General features: G+C 50.8%; 1 protein-coding gene across 1 annotated transcript in view; it reads left to right on the top strand.

Moving 5' to 3' along the window:
• MVK (mevalonate kinase) overlaps positions 1-13,339 on the top strand; it is a gene marked incomplete at its 5' end in the record, with an annotated part of 22,868 nt that extends 9,529 nt beyond the window's left edge. The window contains 6 exons of the mRNA XM_019506651.1: positions 2,325-2,428; positions 3,799-3,844; positions 5,044-5,134; positions 6,107-6,223; positions 10,450-10,603; positions 11,577-13,339. Of these exons, the coding sequence (XP_019362196.1) occupies positions 2,325-2,428; positions 3,799-3,844; positions 5,044-5,134; positions 6,107-6,223; positions 10,450-10,603; positions 11,577-11,722 (658 nt within the window). The remainder of the gene's footprint in view (positions 1-2,324; positions 2,429-3,798; positions 3,845-5,043; positions 5,135-6,106; positions 6,224-10,449; positions 10,604-11,576) is intronic.
• Positions 13,340-23,497: the final 10,158 nt, after the last annotated feature.

Below are 23,497 nucleotides of genomic sequence, written 5' to 3'. Positions count from 1 at the left end.
AGCTAAGAGAACAAGAGTTGGCACCCAAACCCCAGATTCAGAATGGAATTTGCCATCTTGTACACGTATTCTGATATTAAACCCTTCCTAACCTGCACAGAGACAGAGTCCCCAGAAAGTTTCACACACACAAAATCCCTGGTCCCAAACTAGGCAAGTGGCACAAATCTCTTCAACCTTCTCCTGTGGGTTTTCAGCTGCAGTTTTACTACAGTGTAATCTTCAGTTGCAATTTGAATGCAGAGAAGTAAAGGACGCTTTTTGGGGTGTTGGCTTTCACGTAACATCACACTTTTTCTCTTTTTGCAGTGTTCTGACTTGTGCAAGAAGGGGTCTCAGCTTTTCAGCCCAAGAACTTTAACTAGAGGTCATTTACGATGAAGTTCACTTTTACTTTGACCAGTGGCATTTGTGTGTGCTGCAGCCCAAGTGCCCTGCTAGCCAGATATCGACAAATGAGGTCAAAGGGCAGATAAAGAGCTGATTTTTGGATGAGCTCTGAAGAGGAGAGTGGAAACTGCTGGGGGGAGCAAGGGGAGGGTGCTTGGTATTTCTGCCTTTCATTTGCATGGTTCAGTGACTACACTCATTGTTGCACTTAGGAGTGCGTGATGCCTGCACTAAATCAATGTTCGTGCCTCTGCCCCATCATATAATTACTATTCTGATCCTTGTACTCTAAAAACCTGTCAGATGCATGTTCCCCCTGCTTTGATCTGCTCAGATTACAATTGATACGGAGACATCTGATATTAATATCGCTGTCAGTGCGCGGTACGCTGTTGGAACAGTTGCTTAGAGTGTTCTGGGAAGGAGAGGTTTGCAGAGCTTCCAGCACATGCTGCAGCCTGCCTGGAGAGTGTGTGTGTGGACCCACTAAACGTTTATATATATAAGTGTCATGGGGTGAAGAAAAAGATGGGGAGGCTCATAAGGCAATAGGCTGTTTGTTCTGATCCAGGCTAATAGTGTCCTGGGGAAGGGCATTGTAGACCTGCACACAAGTCTCTGTTTCCCCTAACTATCTGCTTTGTTAATAGTTACTAGAGAACAGATCAAGAATGGCCGGGGGGGATTTGTAGTAGAGGCTCAACCCTGAAGCAAAGTGGAGAATGACTTTGTAACTGGGCAGTCTGCCTATGTTGTTTGTCTTGCCCTTAGTCCTCGGTGTGTCGGACAGAGCCAGTTCTCATAACACCGTGATTTAAGAATCTCCAAGCAGGTGCGACGTGTGTTGTGCTGCTGAGTCATTGCTCTATGCTGAGCCATGCAACTAGCTTCCTGGATGTCTATTAGAAAATGCCCTTTCTCGGCTCCAAGTCCATGCTCAAATTATCAGAGCCCAGCACAGCCTGGGACATTACTACATCCTAAACATCAAGGTGCTTAATGGAAATATGAACTTCATTCTAACGATGTCTCTTGACCCAGTTGTGAGGGGTGTGAGATTTGAGCAGCTGGCAAATGGAGGGAGGAATTGTGCATGTGAAATGCTACTTTTAATATTCCTTCTCGCCTCACGAATTCTGCATCTATAAATACGCCATGCTGAATTGCAAGCACTTGAAAGGGGAGGGAGTGTTTCTCTGAAGGCAGAGGCAGGCTGCCTAGCCTGTATCTAAAGCTTAAGCTACTCTGGTCCTGACTTGTTCCTGTCGATGCCCAGTCACTGGGTGCTCTTTGGAAGCAGTTCTTTCCTGGCCATCCTTGCACTAGTCCTTTGGGTTGTTTTTCATTGTCCTGCTGTCAGCAAAGATGTTGCCAAGTATCTGGTCTTGGACCCTCCTACTGGGCATCCCTTATTCTGCTTGCTTTTTTTTAAAGGATGATTTTCTTAACCTTTGGGTTCCCCCTGACCTTTTATATTTCTAAAGGGGATTTTCTCTCTTGTCATTAATGGGAAAGTATCAGGCAGGAGCATACCACCTGGCTCTGCAGCATCACTTATCATGCTATCCAGCCCCTTCCTGTGCGGGGGTTCAAGTAGCTGGCACCATGGCTCTGTCTACAACCTTCAGGAGCAACTCCCAGCTTTTGCTGCAGTAGCCGTACTCTGAGCAGTCCCAGCTCTGTCTGGCGAGCACCTTCCCCTCTGTTCTCAGGGCTGTGCTCCTCTTCTACCATGTGCTACTCTTACGAGGTCACCTGCTAAAGCTTCCTGCTAAATAATTAGCACAGCATGAGGCTTCATCACACCTGGGGCTTCCCACTCCATGGACCACACTTGAGCCTGCTCTTCTGGCACCACCTGGCCTTCAGGGCTCCTCTTGTCTGTTCTTTGTTTTTCACCTGTTGTGTTTTTAAGCTGTTTTCTTTCCTTTCAGGTGGACAGAGGAAGAGCTGGATTTAATTAACTGCTGGGCCTTTCAAGGGGAGCGCATCATCCATGGCAATCCTTCTGGGGTGGATAATGCTGTTGGGACTTGGGGTAGGTTGTTTTTGATTGCTGTTTCTCCTGGCTTCTGAAAGGTCATGATGTCAATTCTGGCCCATATTCCCTGCACTGGTTTGGAGTGGGGAGGGAGGAAGGGGTACGTGTCAGTCCTGTAAAGCTCCTGATGGCAGATAGAGGCTCCACTCAATGGGGACATTCTGAAGCAGAAATTTTGCACAAGATAGAGGTGCTTGTGAGTGCTGCAGTGAAAGCCAAGGGCTTTTCAGGCTACTACTTGAATCCCTGGGCTATCTGATTCAGGGTAGATGATGTAGCAAGGCATGAGCATCTCCATCAAGCATCTGGGTACACTGAAAAGGCATCCAGAATCCAGTCTGCAGCTTTGCTGACCTTCATCAATTAGCATAAAGTCTGACTCTCTTGGCAAAGGCTTGAGTAGAAAAAGATGAGCAAACCTCCCTGCAGTATCCAAGGAACGGGTCTGTTTTGATCCAGTTCCCTTGGCTTTACCAGCCTCTTCTAGAAGAGAAGGGCCGTGGTGTTGGCAGAGAACAAAGGGGTGATGTTTTCTCCAGAGCAAACCCGCTATACAGTACCAGTTCATTATGAGCCAGGTAAAGTAGTATGCACATGAGCAAAGAGGGGGGAAGAGGGAGAATCGCGTCCTGATCCTAGCTTTGTCATTGGGGATTGGGTGTTGCCATCCTATACCTCAGTTTCCCCATTTGTCAAGTGTGAATAATACAGACCAGAAAGCCTAATGCATTAGATGCCTGAAGTACTTTACAATCTTACCTCACTTATCCCAGTAGGAGGGGAGAACCTTGCTGCAGGTGTCTGAAATGTAAAAATGTGGAGGCCTTGCACAGGCATGAAAAACAGCTGCAACCCAGATGAATGCATTGCAGCTGTGGAGGCTTAATTAAGATATGCTTCAGAATGCACTATCAGTGCGCTGCAGTACTTTGTTTAAACAGTCTTGCTAACGAGACCCGATAGCAGCAGCAGCTCTCTCATTTCATTGCAAAGTGGGGAAAATGAAAATCTTTCAGCTAGTGCCCTCTCTCTGAATTGGAGTCGAAAGCAAAGAATCCTTGGGTGGATTTAGACTCGTTATTTGATTTTTATTGTAGACCAGTGAAGATTTTAGTCTAACTAAGCTTTCCACGCCTTAAAATGCCTTTCAGTTTTGACAGTCCAGCGCCGCTAAGAACAACACGGAAACACACCAACCAACTTTATTCACACCATGTGAAAATCTGCCTTGTTCTTATGCCTCTGTTCCTTGTGGTTACTTACTCCCGTAGTGGGTGAGGTGGTAAAAGTGAAAAGTTCCTATATGTATGAAAATAGCACATTCTCTCCAGGTATACTGTGTACTAAAACTGTGCGTTTTGCTTTAGGTGGGGCTCTCCGGTACCAGTCAGGCAAAATCACACCATTAAAGAGGTAATGCGAGTTAATAAGGTGGATACGACAAATGAAACATGGCAAACTTAACACATCCCTGTAGTGTCAAGGCGCAAGGGTAACAAAATGCTGAGCAGAGCAGTAGAAGAAGCAGACCAGTCTGCGGGATGAGGTCTGCGATAGCTTTAACACTTCTAGCCAATTTTGTCCTGGTAGGAAAAGAATGACATCAGGGATGTTGGGTTTCTGTCCAAGTTAGACAAAACCAACGCAGGGAATCGATATTAATTTCATGGCCCCGTGGGCAGTGGCATCTGGTCTGCTCCTGACAGCAAACAACTTTCTTTTTTTCTCTTTTAAAGAAGCCGATAACCCCCCTCCCCACAAACCTTCCTGCTTATAGAATTTCAGAGCAGTGCAAAAACTGAGCTGCAGAGCCCTGTAAAGGGAGACCAGCCCCAGGTTTCACACGCTACCTGTATATGATCATCTTGTTCTGGAGGGGGCTGGTCTGAAAACAAGGTGGTCTGCTGTGACTAAGGTCATGGTGCAGTAGAGGGGAACAGGTGACAGAACCTGTTGCAGCTCCTTGACTTTGCCCTGCTTTGTCACAGCCTGGGTTAGAGCATCCTGTATGCTCCCAACCTAGGCTCTTTGCCATCAATGAAAGCTTAGCACCTACTTCAGATGAAACATAGAGGATTTTCTACTGAGTGCCTTCACTTTTTTTGTATTTAAATCACTGCCATAACCCCGATATTTTGTGGGGCACCTGAGGGAAAGCAAATTAACCAGCTTTTGCTAAAATGTTCTTCCATGAAATATGTGGCTGCCAATGTCAACTCTATTAGGCTTCAGAGTGAACGACTTAATGAAATAAATGGCCTCTCATAGTAGTTGCAGCCATCCACAAATACAGGAAGCATCACAGCATTGCTTCAGTCTTGACTTGTGTTTTCAAGTTAGTTTGAAGTCATAAGGGTGGAGCATTTTTTTAAAAATTATATGGAGGCTTGAGAACATGCATCTAAGCGACTGCAAAATCATGCCAGCACTTGCAGCAGTGGGAGAGCTGATACAGAAGCCCTATCTATATCAAAATATAAATGCATGCATGAAGGTGGCTTGACAGTATCCTGGGTCAGGAAAAAGGGAGCCAGGGGATGTGGAACAAATCAAGGAAGCTGTGCAGTTACTGGAAAACGAATGAACCTCAGAGCCTCTGTTCTTGCTTTCAGGGTGCCGACTCTGCGAATCCTGCTGACCAACACCAAAGTGCCTCGAAGCACCAAGGTCCTGGTGGCTGGTGTTAAGGACAAGCTTCTCAAGGTGCAGCGTCTCTTTTGATTTCCCCTGGTAGGGACCAGGGACAGAGCTTGTTCACTAAGCCAACACAACGGCATCTGGACTGGGCATTGAATGAATGGCAGAGTGGAGAGAGGGGGTCTGCATCCATGAGGAACTTCAAGGTCCTTGTTACCTGCTGCTTAGCGCTATTTCCCTGTTTCCCCTGGCTGTGGCAAGGCCAGGAAACAGGAAGGAAGAACAGGCTCTCAGCCCAAGGGCTGGGGTAGGTCCTGAGCATCTCGCTAAGGCAGCACTTTTAATATGACTGTCACTCTATAGAGTTCTCTCACCCCAGCAGAGTCAGCTTCTTATAATCACTCCTACAGGACTCGCGGGTGTTTCTGTTGTCCTGGCCCACTGGAGTGGAGACTTGTGTATTGACTTCTCTCATTACTCTGCATGATAATCAAGCGTAAATCAAAGCCCTGGCCTAGGGCTTCATCCTCTTAGCTAAAAATTAGGCCTGTGCCTGACCCTTCAAGCTTTTGTTGTATGGTAATCTGGCTAATGCTGGGCATTTTGGAAAGCAGGAGACCTTAAAAAATATCATCTTTGGATTTATCTTCTGGTTTTACAGCCCTTTAGTGTTCCCTTCCTTATGGCATCCTCTTCACTTAAGAGCCTGGAAGCATAGCTCGGGGAGAACATTAGTATTTGTTAGAAAATCACCTGACTCCTGAGGCTGGAGCTTTGAGAAGCTTGAGTATCAGGTGTCTGGCTGCAGTGTTGCTAGAGTCCACAGTTCTGAAGTACCCTGTCTTGTGGCTGAGCCCACATCTCTCTCTGCTCCCTCTGTCACCCCCAGATGTGACCAGCTTGCCTAATTGGCTGAATGTTAAAGTGGATGTCCTCAGGTGGGTTGGGACAGGGCAAGGCATCTCCCAGCCCCAACAGCACAATGAGGATGCACAAGAACCCAGACCCATCCTCATGTCTCTCATCTACTTCTCACAGTTTCCTGCTATAATGAACCCCGTGCTCGACTCGATAGATGCCATTTCTCACGAGTGCGAATGTGTTCTGGAAACAATGGCTGTGAATCCATCACTGGAGCATTACCCAGTCCTGGAGGTAAGGGTCTTTTCCGCCTGTATTTTTAGACCCTGTTATAGTCGCCCATCAAAATGTCATTTAAAGAACATTAAGATCGGGAGAGACTTTCGATGGCAGGAAATGTTCATTTCAAACTGAACCGCAACATATTCTGCCTTCGTTAACACTTTCCCTTCCTCTGAACTAGCTGAGAGGCTGTCGGTTCCCTCATCGGAGCAGGCATGTGTATAAAATGCATTCGCTTGTTATATCAGTGCCATACACTTCATTTCTCTTAGTTGAAGGGATGAGTGAGTTTTGGATCCAAATTTCATCTCCTGTTGAACCATTTGCACTCAGATGCCAGCAGCGTCCGGACTGGAAATTGCTGGCTGTCAGCAGTGTGAATGGTAGCTTTACAAAGCCAAAAAAGAAGCGCAGAATCCAGCATCCCCTGGTTTTGATGGACTGTGTATAACCCAACCCCCACCATTTTGTGCTCATCGTGTCTGCTGGCTCAGGAGAGTGGTTAACAAACGTGCCCAGCACTGGCCTGACATTTGATGCGTGATGTGAATACAAAGCTCTAGGTTCATTTGGGCTCTGTTTAAAGCCCAGGGAGGCTGGCATAAGGGAAACTCTTCCAAAGGAAAGGAGGGTTCTGCAGTGGTGTCTTCACTGTCCATAGGACATGCTCGTCCTTAGTCTACATATTTTGGGAATTGATTTCCCAGGCTGAAATGTGTCCAAGTGGGTGCAAGTGGATAAAACCACCTTCGTGGAGGAACACCAGCATTTCACTCATGGGACTTGTGAACACTTAAGATGATCAACAATTGCTCTGGAGGACTTATTTTGACCAGAGCTCTGGGAATTGCAGTAGCCCTACCTTCCTCTAAGGGAAGCAGGCTAGAGGCATGGGTGGAGGGCAAGGCATCCTGGTCCCTCTGTCTTGACCCAGGTACACACAACCCAGTGCGTTAGGGGCGGTGTGGTTCTTAGAGAAGCTGCCTTTGCTGGGAATGGAGATGCTCTGTTCCCAGGCTGTGCCTGCATTCAGTTTTCAGCTGTGCACCATGATAGCAGAAGGACTTAGTGCTCCTAGTCAAGACAGGCAAGTCTTCTGTGCTATCTGCTAGCTGGAGCAGGAGATCCTATATTCTGGTTCTGTTCCCGAAGTTGCACTGCTCCATGTAACCCCAGCAGTTCACTTCACTTTGGTGTCCCCTTCTGTCCGTCAGCTAACGGGAGGTGTGGGTGACAAGGCTGAGGTGCTTTGAAATCCCCCAAGTGATAGATGCCAGAGCAGTCCTGTTTGCATTTCTGGGAGAGCAAACACTGCTATGACAGCCAGTTTCTGTTTGTCTCATGTCTGGAGAGCCCACAGAAGCACGGCTGATTATATACAGCATACATGTATCTCTTCAGTTCTTGCTGTAGCTGAAATGCGCAGTTCTGGCTGCCTTGTGTCTGAACCGTCGAACTAGTCTGCTGTGTCATAAGCTGTCATCTGATTCTGGCAGCTTTTGGATGGGAATATGACAGATGTCTGGGATCCTCATAGACAGCGCTGCACCCTGCACTTAGGCATATCCACAGGCCCCTAGATGGACATCTGTCCAATCCGGCACACAGAACTTGTAGCACTCTTGCTAAACACTGCAGGTTAATTCATCTTCCTTCTTTTATCTAAAATCCAGGATAAATGTGGGGAGTGGGGGATGGAATAATTGCATGTCATCCAACTCCCGCCTTGTGCTTGCATGAGACCCGTGCATGGCTGGAAAAGGAACCGACTGCGGTTGGCACCTGCCACTTCACGCGCCACCTTCCCGCCCTGTGCGGTAAGAGCGTGTCAAGTGGAACATTTTCAGTGAAGAATGGGTGCTGCCCATAGGGGAGAGGCAGTGCAGCGATGCCTCCTCACAGCACCGACTTAAGGGACCAGCTCTGTTCAAAAGTGAGGCAGGAACTTCCAGTGGAACAGCCTGCCACGGTCCCCACTTCCCGTGGCTGGCTCTCATCTTGACGCATGAGGCTGCATTCTGCCACCGTGCTGTGGTCCCACCTTGTGAAGGCCTCCTGCTGAGGCTGCCACTTTTCGGGTCTGAAAAGGGTGACAGTGCTGCGAGGAAGGCTCTTAGGAGACCTCAGTTGGCTTCCTGGCTCTGGTGCACGACTTGCTATGTGATGTTGGGCCAGTCACTTCGCCTCTGCCCCTTGTTCCCCCTTCGGTGCCACGATGGCAGTAGTTCTGCCGGCCCTCCACCCCCATTAGGTCTTGTCAAGCTGTGCTATGTCTACACTGCAGCCCATTGCATCAGGCAGAGCTACCCACGCCATCTGTGCAGCAGCTCATTGCTTGGGCTGCAAAACCATCCCAAGGGCCAGGTTCAAATAGGTCGCTCTGCCCCCTACACTGCCACTAGTACCAGAGCCAGCCCCTCGCCTCACGGCAGACCTGGCCTAGGACCGCCTCAGGGCAAGGGATTTCTTACGCTGCCTTTGACAGCATCTAGCATAGCTGGCCCCAGTCTTGCTTGGGGCCTTGATGTCCTGCTGTAATTCAGGGCAGTCTGTTTCGGTCCTGAGCTCCTCACTCAGGACTACGGCTAGGTAGAAGCAGCCCTGGGAGGGGGAGTGGGAGAGGTGGGCCGCACTCATTTTGCTAAAGGCATCGGAGTTGGGAACGTCCTTCTGGCTCTTCTTTGAGGAGGCTGCTCAATCTCTGCCCCCTCCCCTTAGCTGACCTGCTAATTATAATGGTGCCTGTCCATGTACACTTTAATTAACATCCTGGTGTGCGGCCTTCCAGGGCTGCGGCTGGACCATTCCCTTCTCTCAGCCACTCTTGTCTCATTACCCCATTTTTCAGTGCTCGGCAGGTAATTGTCTGGGCCTTGGCTATGGCAGCCTGTCAGCCAGCTGCTCCCTTTTCTCATTTAACTCCTTTCATCCTGGGTTTATGTTTCAAAAAGGTCTTGTTATTCTCCCTAGCATTTCTGTGAGGAGGTGTCCAGCACTGGCCTGTTGGCGACGAACTCTGCAGTTGCAAGCATGAGCAATATATTCTTGCCCTGGAGACCCCCTGGCCCCTTGCCTATCCTACGAGGATACCCACTAACCTGAGGTGTGCCCACTGCCGGGGGAAAGGGGCTTGTTCAGTCACTGTGGGCTGCTCGGTCCTTGGCTTTGTGGCATGGATGTGTGCATACTGGGTTTGGGTGGAGACTCTTGCTAACTCATGGCCATTGAATAGCCATCTCATTCAGGCCTGGCCTGGGTTGATTTTTTTTTTGCTCTTCTGAAGGTGAGGGATCCTGCATCGTGGTGGTGGGCTCCTGGCACACTGAGGCCTTTCTGCTACAAACAACTCAGTGTAGGAACAGCAGAGCTCAGTACCTAATACTTTGGTTTTGGAATGAACGACCTTGGGATTCAAGCTCTTTGCAATAGCTGAGCCCATGGCAGCTATAGAAAATATCATCTCTGCTTGGAAAAAGCCTGTTCTGCACTTGCGTGTCCATAGGTTGTCTGAGATTTGGCAGGTTGGGAAGAACCTCCAAATGTCAATTTGGCCATGGCCTACAGGTGCCTAGAGTCCCTGCCTCAAGATGCTGAGAAGGTCCCATCGTTTGCCCGGCCCTGTGCCCTGCGGGGGGGGGAGAAGGGAGTGCATCATGTCACTGTTCCTTTGTCTGTGCTACTTCTGACATGTCGTGTCACTTGCCCTGTGGTCTTTGTTATGTTGGATGGATGGCAGGACTGGGGATAGTGACTGCCAGGAGCAGGAGAGATCCCAGCAGGATCCTCTCCCCAGCTAGGGAGAGGTTTTCAGTGTGTCCTGCCCAACACGGGCCTAGCAGGGGAGAAATGGAACCGGTTGAGACCCCTTGGAGAGCTCACTGGGACCTCCACACGGCACCAGACAGAGGTTATGCAACATGTTGATATTGTTACATCCGTAAGTGGCCATGAGCTGCCTGGGGTGCTTGCAGACGTGGCCACCTGGCTTGGTGTTGCTTGCCCCGAGAAGCAATACGCTGCTAGTGAGACGGTCCTTTTGTCCTCGCGTCTCTTAGGTGTTCCAGAGCCCGGACCAAGTGCAGGTGTCTTGGACTCAGCGGTTCAAACCTTCAAGCTTTGTTGCTGGCTTCGGGGAATCCCATCTCATCAATTTTAAAAAAGGACCTGTCTTTGAGAGACCCCCGCAGCCTCCTGGTGGAGTTCCTTATGTCTGTGTGACTTTCTCTTTCTCTTTCAAGGAGCTGTTCGATATCAACCAGCATCACTTGAACGTGATTGGCGTCGGCCATTCCTCATTAGACCGGCTGTGCCAGGTGACAGCCTCGCACGGGCTGCACAGCAAGCTGACCGGTGCTGGTGGAGGCGGCTGCGGCATCACTCTGCTGAGACCAGGTCAGGAATCCTTTTGCTTGCTACGGTTCATTTCACCCTTAGTCTTCCAGCAAGCTCTGAAAGGCAGGATTGGTTAAAAGCATAACCTTGTGCCACATCCTTTAAATCTGTTCAACCTATACCAAGGGTAAGCCCTAACCACTGCTTATAGCATTCTTTTGCATTTCACAAATAACCCCGTGAATCCAGGTGGCTTTGTATCCCAGTCCTGCTGAGATGTCAGCTCTTCGGAGGTGCCGACTGTCAGAGCCAAGCCTGGCAGGGTATATTTTCTGAGTGCCTGAGGTGTCTGTAAAATGTAAATGGAGGGAGACCCAGACTTGCCCTTATGTGCTAGGAAAGATGTATTTCTATTGAGGCCCATCCCTTGGCAGCCTAGCTTTGTATATTCGGAAACCATCATTGAAGTAGGCACGCAGTGGTTGGACTCTGTACCACTAGGACTTTGTCGTAGGATTCTGCTTTTGGAGCACACTGATCTGAACTCATTGTGGCTCTGGCAGGGTGCACGGTAACAGCTGGAAAGTCCAACATGGCCATGAATATGGCATAATACATAGCTGGCCAGTATGACAGAGGTTTGCTTATTAACTCCCCGAGGTAATTTCAGCCTTTCTCACTTACAGGCAAAGAAGAGCATGGTAATAACAGGTCTCTGCACATTTAAAATACTGATCTGTCTCAGCAAGATACTGAGGCATTTGGCAAATCTACTGGGTTCCTAGGTGTCCATTTAGAACTGCATGCAAACAAAACCTTAGGGAAACCTGTCAGCAAAATGACTGGGATGTGAGCATGAGAGTAGGTGACTGACTTGTACCTGCCGTGACTGCCAAATGCCAGCAGTGTTTTGGGCAGCGGTGTCCTCTCCATAGCAGACAGTCCAATCCAGACTAGATGCCCAGCAATCCATTTCTGTGTCCCAGCCTAACCAAGCTGAACTTAACCGCCTGGTATAACCTCTTCTTGGCAGACACCCCCTCGCCAGTGGTGGAAGCAGCAAAGCGAGACCTCATCACCTGTGGATTTGAATGCTGGGAGACCAGTATTGGGGCACCCGGGGTATGTCTTCGCTCGCCTCCCTCTATGAAGGCAGAAATACTACAGGCCTTAAGATAACATGGGCTATGACTCTTCCTGGGTTCTTGGTACCACAGATTCAGGCCTGGTGGCTGTTACCTCTTTGCCTGTCCCTGGGATCAAACACTAGTTGCTGCTCTCTTGCCCCCTTTCCCATCCCTGTGGGACTGCTTAAGCTGATGCAACTTAGGGGCAGCTTTGATGAAGACAGCAGTGACTGCTCCTGCCTACCCCAAGTTCAAATTTAACTCCTTGCGTGTCAAGCTCCTCTCTTGAGCATCCTGACTAGATAGTAGCTTTACCAAAGGGCATAAGAGGAAGCATGTTAGCCCTGGCATCCTGGCCAAATTCCAACACAAATGCATTTTGTGGCCTTCTGCAGCTTTGCATAGATGCTTAGATCTTCTACGCCTCTCCTTTTCCCTCCATAGGGATGACAGGGAAGCTGGAGTAGTTAATGTATGCCGAGTGCACTCAGATTTCTGGACAAAAAGCACCAAAGAAGCACAGATTGTGAGAGCTACGCAGTTTCTGCTAAGGCTATGAGAGGCGTTCCTGAGAGCAAGCCATTTTAAAATGGCTCTTACTTGTCACTACTTAGGCGACGGATTTCTAAAGCTAGAGAAAAAGTGAAAGTGCTGATAAAGATGCACCGTTTTTAGAGGGCTTTCCCATGATCCTTTTTTCTAGGCTAGGAGTCATCAGCCTATCGCTGTGGGCTGAATCTGGCCCATGAAGCTGGGGACAGTAGTGGCAATCAGCAGTGGCAGCCTGTCTTCAGATTGAGCTGTGTTAATTTGGCCTGCTTTTTCTAAAAGGTTGCCAACCCCTGGCCTAGGCTGTTCCACAGACCCATAAGCAAAGTTTCTGAGCATATTATGACCTGCCTTTTGCACATCAGGACCACAACGTCTGCATGGGACGAGCTTTAAAGCCGAGAGTTTCCCATTATTTGTAGTCAAATTGAGTGCATGGAAGTTCCTCCTACTTAAAGCCCAGTCTGAATTTTGGTCATCCTGCCTGCTGCTGGAATATGAAGCCAATCACGGTGGATAAAAAGAAGTGACTTGGGTCAATGTTCTTAGTTTAACTTGGCTTTTATTTCTCTTCAATTTTTTTTCTCTTAATGGACCAATTTGCCAGCTTGCAAGGGTCTCAACTTCCTCCATTTAAAATAATGTAAATGAAATCTTATTTAAGCAATACAGTTTTGAAGAAGGTCAAACTGTGGAACTAGTGGGACTGACCAAGCACCTGGAACCAGAGCTTACTGAAGTGATAACCAGCTTGTGACAGCTCCTGCCTCATCTGCACCTGCTGATGTGAAGAAACGATTTTCATTTCAGTTTATTTTATTTGGTTCAGTTCAGTGACTGACTTTTATTCAAAGTAGAGACACTGGCAGGAGGAAGAAGTTGGAAAGCTCATCCCCACCCCACCCCTCTTCCCTTCCAAATTGTGACCTAAAAGTCAGGTGCAAGAGGCTGAGATCTACTAGTTTCAAAATCTTTGGGAAACCAGAATAATTAGTCCAGCTTACTAACTATAGATCACATTTCCTCCATTTTAATATATGGGTTTACATGCAAATCACCTTTTTTATTAAACTATCCATGTATCTGGTCTTAGTTTAATAAAGGCAATTTTAAAATGGTGGTTTTCTGTATTTTTAAGTGAAATTCCAGTCTCAGTCCAAAACCCCTACCTTGGGGGTCTTCAAGAGGAGGTTGGATAGATATCTGGCTGGGGTATTATGATCCTAGCACTCGTTCCTGCCTAGGGCAGGGGGTCAGACTTGATGAGCTGTTCAGGTCCCTTCCGACCCTCGAAACTATGAAAAGAAGCTCACCACAAATCGCAAGTAAATAAGAAATAGTTTGCCTTTTTTTTCTAACAATATAAACATGAGAATCTGAATGTTCAGATATGAATCGCTTAACTATGTATAGCAGAAGCATCTGGTTGGGTAAAAGTGGCACTAAATTTAGTATAAGGGCTAGTGTGTGTGTGTGTGTGTGTGTGTGTGTGTGTGTTGCCAAAGGGGTTAATGACAAAGAGTAAACCAGATCCATTCCCAAAGTCCTCTTGCAGTTCCCCAGCCTCAGTAAAGTGACCCAATGCTTTCTAACACAGAGAAGGGCTCTTATTATCTACTCGCCCCTTGAACCTCATATCAGCCACTTCTTCTGTGTATGAAGATGGTGCCTTAATCCCCCACATTGCCACCTGAATGTGTTACGTGCAGATTGCAGCTTGCATACCAGAGTCAGAACTGTGCAGCCCCCTCCTTCTGCTTCTATATTGAGCCCTGTTTGGATAAGGCTCTATAGATGCCATTCAACAAGTGTAGCTGTGTTTGGCACTGGTATGCTGAACTGCTCTGTGTGATCCTTCCCTCCCCTATGCAGCTGGGTTTGTGGCTTAGCTGTGGGATAGGCCTTGAGACTTCTCCAGGATGAGGGGTTAAAGTGTTGCAAATAATTGGATGTGTGGGAGTGACCTTCCCATTTTGGACCTGTCCTGATACCCGTTTCACGTGCATCTCCTTCCCCCAGTGGAGAGCTGCCCATCACCAGGACTTGTCTGCATGCAGGGACACTTACTGGCACAAGTCTGCCTCCAGTTATCTTGGGAGAGCGCTCTTGCTAACCCAGTCAGATGACGCTTAGTCTCTTTGCTGTCCCTAACATGCCGCCAGCTGTGTGTCTGTCCTCCCTTAAGAAGCATCCTTTGCATCCTCGTGTCTTTGGGGTGTCTGATGGGTGCACAGTCCTGGGAACTGTAGAAACCTGGTGATTGAAAGCAACTGGAACTGAACTGGAAGCTGTCTGCTTCCATTCAAATCCGGGTCTAGATGAACACGGTTTCTTGGGCTTCAGCTTTTTATGTCTTCTTTTTTTTTCATGTGAGTTGTGCTGCAGCTGTGCCCCTCAGGCTGGCCGCTGAACAGCCATCAGCCCAGTCCCTACCAGTACAAACTGGCCTTGTTTTGCCTCTGCCGCAGCCTTGGCCCAGGGAGGCTTGCCCCGAGTTACGAGACCACTTGGGTTTCCATGCCCCATCCCGCCCTGCCAGCTACATTGTTGTGCTTGGGCTGCATGCTGAGCTGAGCCCATGAAGCTTGCTTCATGTTGGCCATTGGATGGTAATAACCTTCAATCACCAGTAACTCCACTCAATATTGAAAGCAGCTGCTGGGGTGTGGAAGCCTCTCCATCCTATTACCAGCCCCCCTCAGCTGTTCGGGCTCCCCCTCCCTTCCCTTCAATAAATAAATGTGTGCAGTCACTGTGACGCCTCCATTTCATCCTTCGCCTCTTTATTATGCTGGTTCACAGCTCAAAGTGCCAGGATCTCCGTCCGCAGGAGGTGTGGGGAGGCAGAGCTCTTCCAGCCCAACTTCTGTGGCCCCTGTGACAGTTCATCGGGGAAGTGAAGAGCGACCGAAAACCTGGCCAAGGCCAGGAGCTGCAGTGTACGAGGGCCTGGCACTACACCCAATGCCAGCAGCACCTTTCCACTGCCAATGTCGCTTCCCTGAGCTGTGCCCTCCTTCCCTGAGGGCTCCTGTGGCTGGCGTCTGCTTGGCAGCCATGGGAAAGCCCCCTGCTTTGGGTCACTACCTGTATCAGGTGCTTGGACCCGATGACCTGCCCCTCTCCTGGGGCAGAGAAGGACTCGTGGCTGGAGTGGGCTCCTCAAATGCGTCCCAGTCTTTCAGGAATCCCTCCAAGCCACTTCTGTGTCTGACGGAGGGGAAAGAGCGTGGACCCTCACCCTTGGGCATGGGAGGACGTGTCCTTTGCAACCTACTGTTCTGTGGCTGGCCACACGGGGGCAGCGCCGACCCGCTCTGCTGCAGCACCAGGCCTGCCGGCTTCCATCTGGCCTGTGCGCCAGGCACAGGGGAGCCAGCGTCGGAGCAAGCTCCAGGCACAGCTTCTCCCTGGCTGCTGCCGGCACAAAGCTCAGACAGGGAGACGTGCCCCCCTTGGCGCCCTCCCTGCCGTTCCCGTGGATCTTCCTGGGAGCAAGGCTGCGAGTTTGCTGCGCCAGGGATCAACGCCAGAGGGGTTTCCCGCCCCCGGCCCGCACGTGCTGTTGGGAGGGATGGGCACAGACCTGTTACTGTGCCTGCCACGTTTTTCTCGTCTCAGCCAATCCATTTAGTTGCCTCTCCCCATTTCACAGACATGTAAACTGAGGTCCTGAATACCGGACTTGCTGACTCGGCGTGACGAGGCAGGCGTAGGAGCCAGGTGCTGTGCTTTTTTGCTTGAGCACCTCCCTCCGCCCCTGCCCATATGGATTTTTGCTCTGCCAGTGCTGGTTACAGCTGTCAGATACCTGAGCAAAGCGTCGCAGCTCCTCAGCTCAGCCCAGACGAGGGCCTCCATCAGCTGCTGCCTCAGTCCGACCCCACTATCTGCCCCTGCGGGAGACCAGCCGTTTCCCTTCCCACAGCCTCCTTGCTCCAGCCACGTTGTGGATGTGTAATGGAGCAGCGATTGCTGCTGAAGGATTAGCCTGGTAATTTGGCTAATTTTTCTTGAGCTTCATTTTTCACGTTACAAGCTTTGCAAAAAAAAAAAAAAAAGACTAACGAGCTCAGCTTTGCCTCTTAATAGCCCGAGCAGCGCTGGGAGGCTCCAGCAGGTTCCCGCCTTTTGCAGAGGAGAAAACAAAACCAAAAAAAAAGCCCACCATGGAAAAATATTTGGAAATGGTCCTTGCCTGCACAGCTCTCGACTTAGCTCATAGCTCTGGGGGCTGGGAGCCCGGCTGAGGATTGTTAGACCTCCGCCTTGCTCTTACACTGTGCTACTCTGTGACCTTGGGCAACTCAACGGCAACTCCTCTGTCTCCCTTCGCCCTTGGCTGTGTCTTGGCAGATTGTGGGCTCTTTGGGTAGCGTCTCTGCCCCTCTGAAGTGTCTGCAGCAGTGGCTCTCAACCTTGTTAGACTCCAGATGCCCCTTGGAAAATGCCAGCTCTTCACTTTTACTTGTTTCTTGACTATGGAATAATAATAGAGCCATTCTTTTGTTGCAAAGAATTTGTGGACACCAGAGCAGGGCAGAATGGTTTTGATATGATAGAGTCCTGTTTGAAATCGCTGGGCTTATTCTGCGAATCATGTAGGTGTTTGCACACCTAACAGTGCTCATGGGCACACTTGAAAGGATTTCATGGCTTCCTGTTTGAGAAGCCTAGGCTAGTGCAACAGGTTTGGTTGGGACCCACAGACCCAACAGTGCTGCCAATAATTCATAGATTCATAGTTTTTAAGGGGCTGGAAGGGACCTCGCAAGATCATTGGGTCCAGCCCCCCTGCACTAAGGGGGGGATGTCTTCCTGGCAAGAACCGTAGCTGAGGCTCCGCGATTTATTCCATGATAAACTAGACCGAGGTTTGTCTTGTTCTTCCCCTTCTTAGTATCCCAGGCAGGGTGCAATGCAGCTGTGCGTGCAGTGGGCCGGGAGAGACTCTCCCCTCATGGTGCCGGAGCAGAAGCTTGTTTTACTAGCCTGTCATACAAGGTACATGGCAGATCCTTTTATGTCTAGCCTCGGTTCAGCTTGGGGTAAGGATGCAGGCCCCAGATCCATCGGTGAAGGTGCGGGGGCAGGAACAGCTGAAACGTCCGACATCTCCAGGGGAGGAAGTTTTTAAACAGCGGCTGATCTGCGTGGGATTCTGCAGTTACCGTGATGCTGAGAGCATCTCGGCTGCAAAGCTCAACCTGATGAGCCATCGTGCATGCAGGTGGGATAAAGCTAAAGGTGGTGACCCACACGCCAGGGAAGTCGATGGAAAGGCTCCTGGCGGCGTCAACAGGGAGTGTGTGCAGAGTGAGGGCTGGCCCCCATGCCTCCTTGCAGGTCTGTGCCTGGCGTCCTGGGCTAAGCTTCCCTGCACGTCTGCCTCCCCTCTGAGACTTCGTATCTCCGGCTGGCAAGCTTGCGCTCTGTGCCTCGAGAGCGATGGGCCGTCCAGCTGCGAGCGGCTCCCACGTGCAGGTGGCAAGAAGGGAAAGGTGTTTGTGACTTGCGTCTGCGCATCGTAATGTTACAAAGGGGTCTCGGGCTGGAAGCCGTCAAGTGCTGATGGTGGCAAGTGTGAGTGGTCTTCCAATCTCCAGGCTGCACCTAGTCCACACTCAGGGCCTGAACAGGCCACGCATTTCCACAGGTCTCCTTGACATTACACCAGAGGGGGAAAAAGAACAGACAAGCGCATAAACCAGCATCAGCTGGAGATTCCCCCCCTGGAAAGAGGGGCTAGCATTTGACTGGGGCTAGTTAAACCAGCTTCGATGCTGTCTGCCCCCACCTGTCTTGTACTAGCCGTTTGCTCAAGGCAAACAGGCTCCAACACGCTCGTGCCCGCTGGTGACAAGGCTGGCTAACCCGTCCGTCCATCCCGAATCCTGGTGCGCTTTACACTGATGTACAGAACCGCTGGCCTGCGATATGTGGTCGTCTGCCCAGGCTCTTGGACATGGGCAGGTCTCTCCCTCCGGCGTCCCCCCGCTGTCTCCCTCGGGGTCAGGCCAGCTCTTCCATGCCCCCGCCAGGCGCATGTGGGGATGGGGGGAGGCCGCGGTGTTGGGGTTGGTGCGGGCGTTTCTCCTTCCCCTGCGAGGCACAGATGGTATTTTTTTTATCGGTGTCAGCAGCGGTTTCTTTCTGCTCTGATGAATAGATTCTAAAGAGGCAGTGACATTATTTGAGATAACGGAGAGAACAGAAAAAGGGTCAAAGATAGAGAGAAAATGTCAGAGCGCATAGATAAAAGGCGGGCGGGGGGAGCGGGGTTGCGCGCGTGTGTAGAGGGGGGAGAGACCTCGCAGTCATTGTCTGCCGCCTCCGTGCACAGCAACAGCCGGGGCCTCGAGAGAGCAAAGTTCCCCGCAACCGGCTAGAAATCCTAATGGAGCGAATCGAGGCAGCGGGGGCCGGGTGGGCGCCCCGGCAAGGTGAGCTGCCAGCGCCCGGCCCGCCGGCCCACGCCGCCTTTTCAATTCGATTCAATTAGAGCTGGCGCTTCGGAGCTTGTCTCCTCTGATATGCGGCGCGGCTGACAGGGGATTAGTGCTGTTTGTATTACACACGCTCCACTCCGCGGCCCAGGCGCTGAAGGGATGGAGGGGGGTTATTTGTGTTGTCTCCTCTTCCTGCTGCCTCCAGCCGCCCTGCTATCATCTGCTCCTCTTTGCTGGGGGCTCGGGGGGGGGCAGTGCATGCCTGAGGGTCCTGGGGCGAGGAGCTAGGACCACCACCCATGGGGTCTGGCCTGTGCTGGGAGGCCTGCTTCTGGCTGGGGCCCTCAGGGGTTGTTGCAATAGGGGCAGAGCGCTGCGGTCTCTCGGGGCCGCGGATGCTACTCCCCTGTGAACAGCAGCGGGAGATGCCCACGAGTTTCCCTGTGGGCTGCTGTCCACTTGGCTACCAAGGGCAGTGAGCACGTGCCGCCACAGCGGCGCGGCCCCCGTGGCAATGCCATCTGGGAGGAGAGGAGCCCTCCAGGGTGCAACGGCGATTGCAGCCAACCCTGGATTTCTGAGGGTGTCAGCACGGATGCCGCCAAAGCCTGGCACTCTCTTCTTCCCTCGCTTCAGCTGCTCCCGTGATGCATCTGCTGTCATCGCCCCCGGCTGAAATCTGGCCACTCTTAGGGGCTTGCGTGTCCTTCAGTGAGGCCTGATGTCCTGCCTGCCTGCAGCCCCGCACTGGCCGGTCAGGTGTGGGGCATTGGTTCCTGTTTGTCACTCGAATAGTCTTCCAGAGGGACAGTCCTCCCGCTGCAGACGGAGGTTTCCCTGCCTGCTGCTCTCCCCGAGCCAAACCCAGCGTGCTGCCGCAGCCTGGGCCTGGTTTGTTAGGCTGCAGAAGGGGATTTGATTTGGATCCATCTGTCTCCCTTTCCCCTGGGCTGGCTGTCTCGCAGGGTACAGCTGCCCTGCAGCTGTGCGGACGCCTGGGGAGGGATCTCCAAGCAGGTAAGGTATCCGGAGCCGGTGGAAACAAAACAGCCTTGACCCATCTTGGTTTCCTCTCTCCAGTGAGACGGACATCACAGCACAGCCCCACGCTGCCTCCCTGACTCTCGCAGAGCCGAACGCTCATAAGAAGCAGCATGTGTATATGTATATATACATTTTTTTTCTCCCTTTCCCCTCCTGGCGCACTGAAGGTTTTGAAAGTTAAGTATTACTGTCTGCTTTGTTGTTGCCTAACTACGACAGACAAATTGAGAACTAGTTGTCAAAATGTCAGTGCACAACAAATCAACATTCAAAATGAGTCTCAGCGCTATGTGGTGTATAATTAAAAAAAAATCCTTTTTAGAAATTTCAGCAAGCGTTGGCTCCGCTTTATATTTGTCTGTGTGATTAATAAAGGCAGCTAATTTTCAGACTTTAAAAACAGCTAGAAAATAGCTCCTAATTACATATTAGGTTCCAAGCAGCCCCCGCTGAGCAAGGCACGTATTGGTGGGCCAGAGATTTTGGCAGGGGCTTAATTACGTTCTGCGCATCATCTAATTTTAGTTAAATGTAATGTAATCAGCAGCAGATGTCTGAAATAAAATATGAATTATGAATATGATGAAATTTCATTCTTGAATAAAAAAGTAATTTGCTATTTAGTTCATTAAAGTCGCAGAGGTTTATTAGGCGCAGGTACCCAGCTTGGCTAGGTTATATTGAAATGACATTTCACCGAGGGGAAGGGATGGCACTGAACTATTCTGTGCCGAGAATCCAGCGCTGGGGGTAAACATTTAAGAGGGATTAAATAACTGAGTCTCTCTCATTACAGTGAGGTTTTAAAGTCATCCACAGTGAGTTCACCTCTCTGGCCTGCAGGCAAAGGTCTGCATCACAGCTGTTTCGTGGGAGACGCCTGGCTTGGGCATTTCAGAGCAGACAAAGCACTGGAAGGCAATGAGAGGAAGTATCTGTCATGGCAAGAAGTGGGGGACCCTGGAGATGGAAGAATCCAGTCATTTCTGTGGCGCTCATGCAGGAAACAGTGGGAATGTGTCTCCCCATTGGTCTAATATCAGCACGGTCCAATGATCAGTGGTAAAAAACAAAAAATAGCCCCGTGGCTTGTCTAGACGCCAGCGCCTGGCACGGCTGTGGGCGCAGGATGGCGGCTGGCACAACAGTGGAGTGCGTTGTCGCGCCGCACAAGTGGACGCACAGCAGCGGTAGGAGCTGGGCTTGTCCATCGGGGTCCGTGTTGTGCTTTGCTGAATGACCCATGTGCCAGGCTGGGATCACGGATGGGGCTGTGGGTAGCTCGTGCGTGGTCTAGCCGGGTGCAGGGGTGTCACAGATCTCTGCAATTGGAAAATGGCATCTTCTTTCTCTGCCCCAGACAAAGCCCGTTCTTTTCCCCAGAGCAAGCGGCTGCCCTGGCCTGGAGCAGGGGACTCACCAGCCAGGCATTTTCTCTGTGCTGATCAATTGAACCATTTTCCACTGTCATTTGGGAACGATAAATGACAAAGTGCTGGGTATTGATGGGCTCCTGCAGCTGCAGCCAGTAGGCTTTCCCCAGACCCTGCATTCCCTGGGCCCTGAGCGGGAAGGGGGCTGTGATAGGGGTGAGAGGGCAGGTCTCACTGCTTAGACCGTGGGGTCCTGTGGCTCCAAGCAGCTGGAGAACAGATCCCTCCGTCCTCTAGATCTCAATGTGCTTTCTAGGGGGTCTGTGTTGCCATCTCCATGCAGAAAGCATCCTTATTTCTGGAGCTCCCTGAGGCTGATCCTTGCCCTCTCACTGGCCTGAAGGCCTGTCTCACCTCGGCACGTATTGCTCTTACCCCGCCTTCCCTGCCACCTGCTTCGTAAAGCGTGCGGGAAGACCTCGGAGTTACCCAGAAGCTGCTGGAAGTGGCCCTCCATGCACTGCCTTATTAGTCCCTTTGGTTCTGCATTAATTAGCATTGTGGCATTGTTACAACTTTGAATGGGTGGATTTAATGTCATAGGAACGTGGAGTGGTTCAGCCTGCCCCCAGGCCAGCTGGGGACCCGGGGAACTTAAGCAGTGCTTTAGCAAAGATGTGTCTGGTGACCTTGGTGCCAGGAGGCCCAGTCCCTGCCCCTGGAGTTCAACCTGCCCAAGCCCAAGCTCCCCTGCGGCATTTCTTTTGCACTGTCCCCATCCTCACTGACTTCCAGAGTCCAGCGGTGCAGAAGTACAGTCGTTCAGCCGAGCAGTCTTTCCTCCGGCTTATACCCAGACCTGTTGGGGTTGGCTTCTGCTTTAGCTACGACTGTCCATGCATCCGTCAAAGCCGGCAGCGTTTCTCCTGACTGACGTGGGCGTAAGACCAGAATTGGGCCCAGGGGCGTGCTGCTTACGTGAGGAAGGACAAATTGCATAGCTAAAGGTTTGCGTGAGCTGCGGTGCGGCCTGGTCTGTCTTCCTGGAGGAAGCAGGCATTCAAATGAACCGTGTTTGACTTCGAGTTACGGCATAACGAGCTGGCTGTTTCTTTGCTGAAGGCATGGTAGAGTTGCACCTTATAGACTAACTGATGGAGATACATCTACACAGATATAGCACAAGCTTTCGTGAGCTGATGGTGGGCAGTGTCCCCCACACCAAATAGCACCGTAGCACACGAGCGCATCTCTAACAGGACTTCGCCTGCCAGGGCTGCGGACAAAATTGCTTTTCACATCGTGGCATCTGACATGCTGCTGAACGGGCCGCAGTATCTGGGTCTGCCGTCGCGACTCTACAGGTATTCAAATACGCTGAAGTATGCTGGGCACAGGAGTGATTTGGGAAAGGAGGCTGCTTGCGATCAGCCCAGACTCTGCAGGAGTTCAGGTCCAGTTCAGCAAGTGGTTTCAGTGGAGGGGGGAAAAATGAGAGTGTAAATGCTTCCTCTTGATGTCTGCTAAACGTTGAGAATGGTCGTGTGAAAAATGTCGCTTTGGCCAGAATTGGGTTAGATTCAGCTTTAGAAAAGGCTACAGAAAAACCCACCTTGAAAGGAAGCATTTTGTTTCAGGTAAAAAAGCATGTTTGAGGCCCATAAGAAATGGTTTTTGGGGTTTCCAGTTTGGCCCCAAGCTGAAAATTCAATACCTCGCCGAGATCGAGTGCCACATGGCAGCCTTGTGAGACGATGCTGGCTGGACATCTCTCCATTCAGCATCTTCTTTGCTTCCAGCTTCTGAAGTTTAAATTGCTTTCCTTTATTCCTCGGTGGCCTGGATTAACAGAGCAACATTTCTGGGCGACGGGCAGCGAGGGTTTGTTCATTATTTCATTATATTACAGATGCTGTCATTTGTATCCGTCCAGGATGCCGTGAGAGCGCCGAGCACTGATACACTAGCTTAGAGAGAGGGCTGCCCAGTTCCTAAATTTGGTCTCTGAGGAATAGCCTGAGCAGCAGGCAAGCATTAGCTAATACACCTCAACGTACCCCAGTGAAGCGGGCAGGTCAGTGATAGCCCTGCTCTACAACGGGGGAAACTGAGGCCAGGAGCAGTTGAGTGAATTGGTGTGTGCTCCTGCAGCAAGGCGGCACCAGAGCTAGGCTTAGACCCTGTGGCATTGCTTGATCCCAGCCCCAGCAGCTCCTCTCTCCCTTTTCCCCTTGTCTAGAGGAGACCGCGAATGAAAGCTACCGCGCCCGTTACTCCTGTGACATAAATCAATGGCTCCTAACACCCGTCTGTGCCGTTGATGATCTCCCTCTTAGAGCATTAAGCATCTCAAGTGCCAGCGCGCGGAGCAGAGCGCTCTTCTCCCCCAGCTGCCCGGGGCAGAGCTTGGTG

The sequence above is a fragment of the Gavialis gangeticus genome, unplaced genomic scaffold (genome assembly GCF_001723915.1).
Source record: "Gavialis gangeticus isolate Ggan-Ray unplaced genomic scaffold, GavGan_comp1, whole genome shotgun sequence".
Classification (NCBI taxonomy): Eukaryota; Metazoa; Chordata; order Crocodylia; family Gavialidae; genus Gavialis; species Gavialis gangeticus.
The sequence above is the reverse complement of the archived record's forward strand: the minus strand, read 5'-3'. Positions and strand labels throughout refer to the sequence as shown.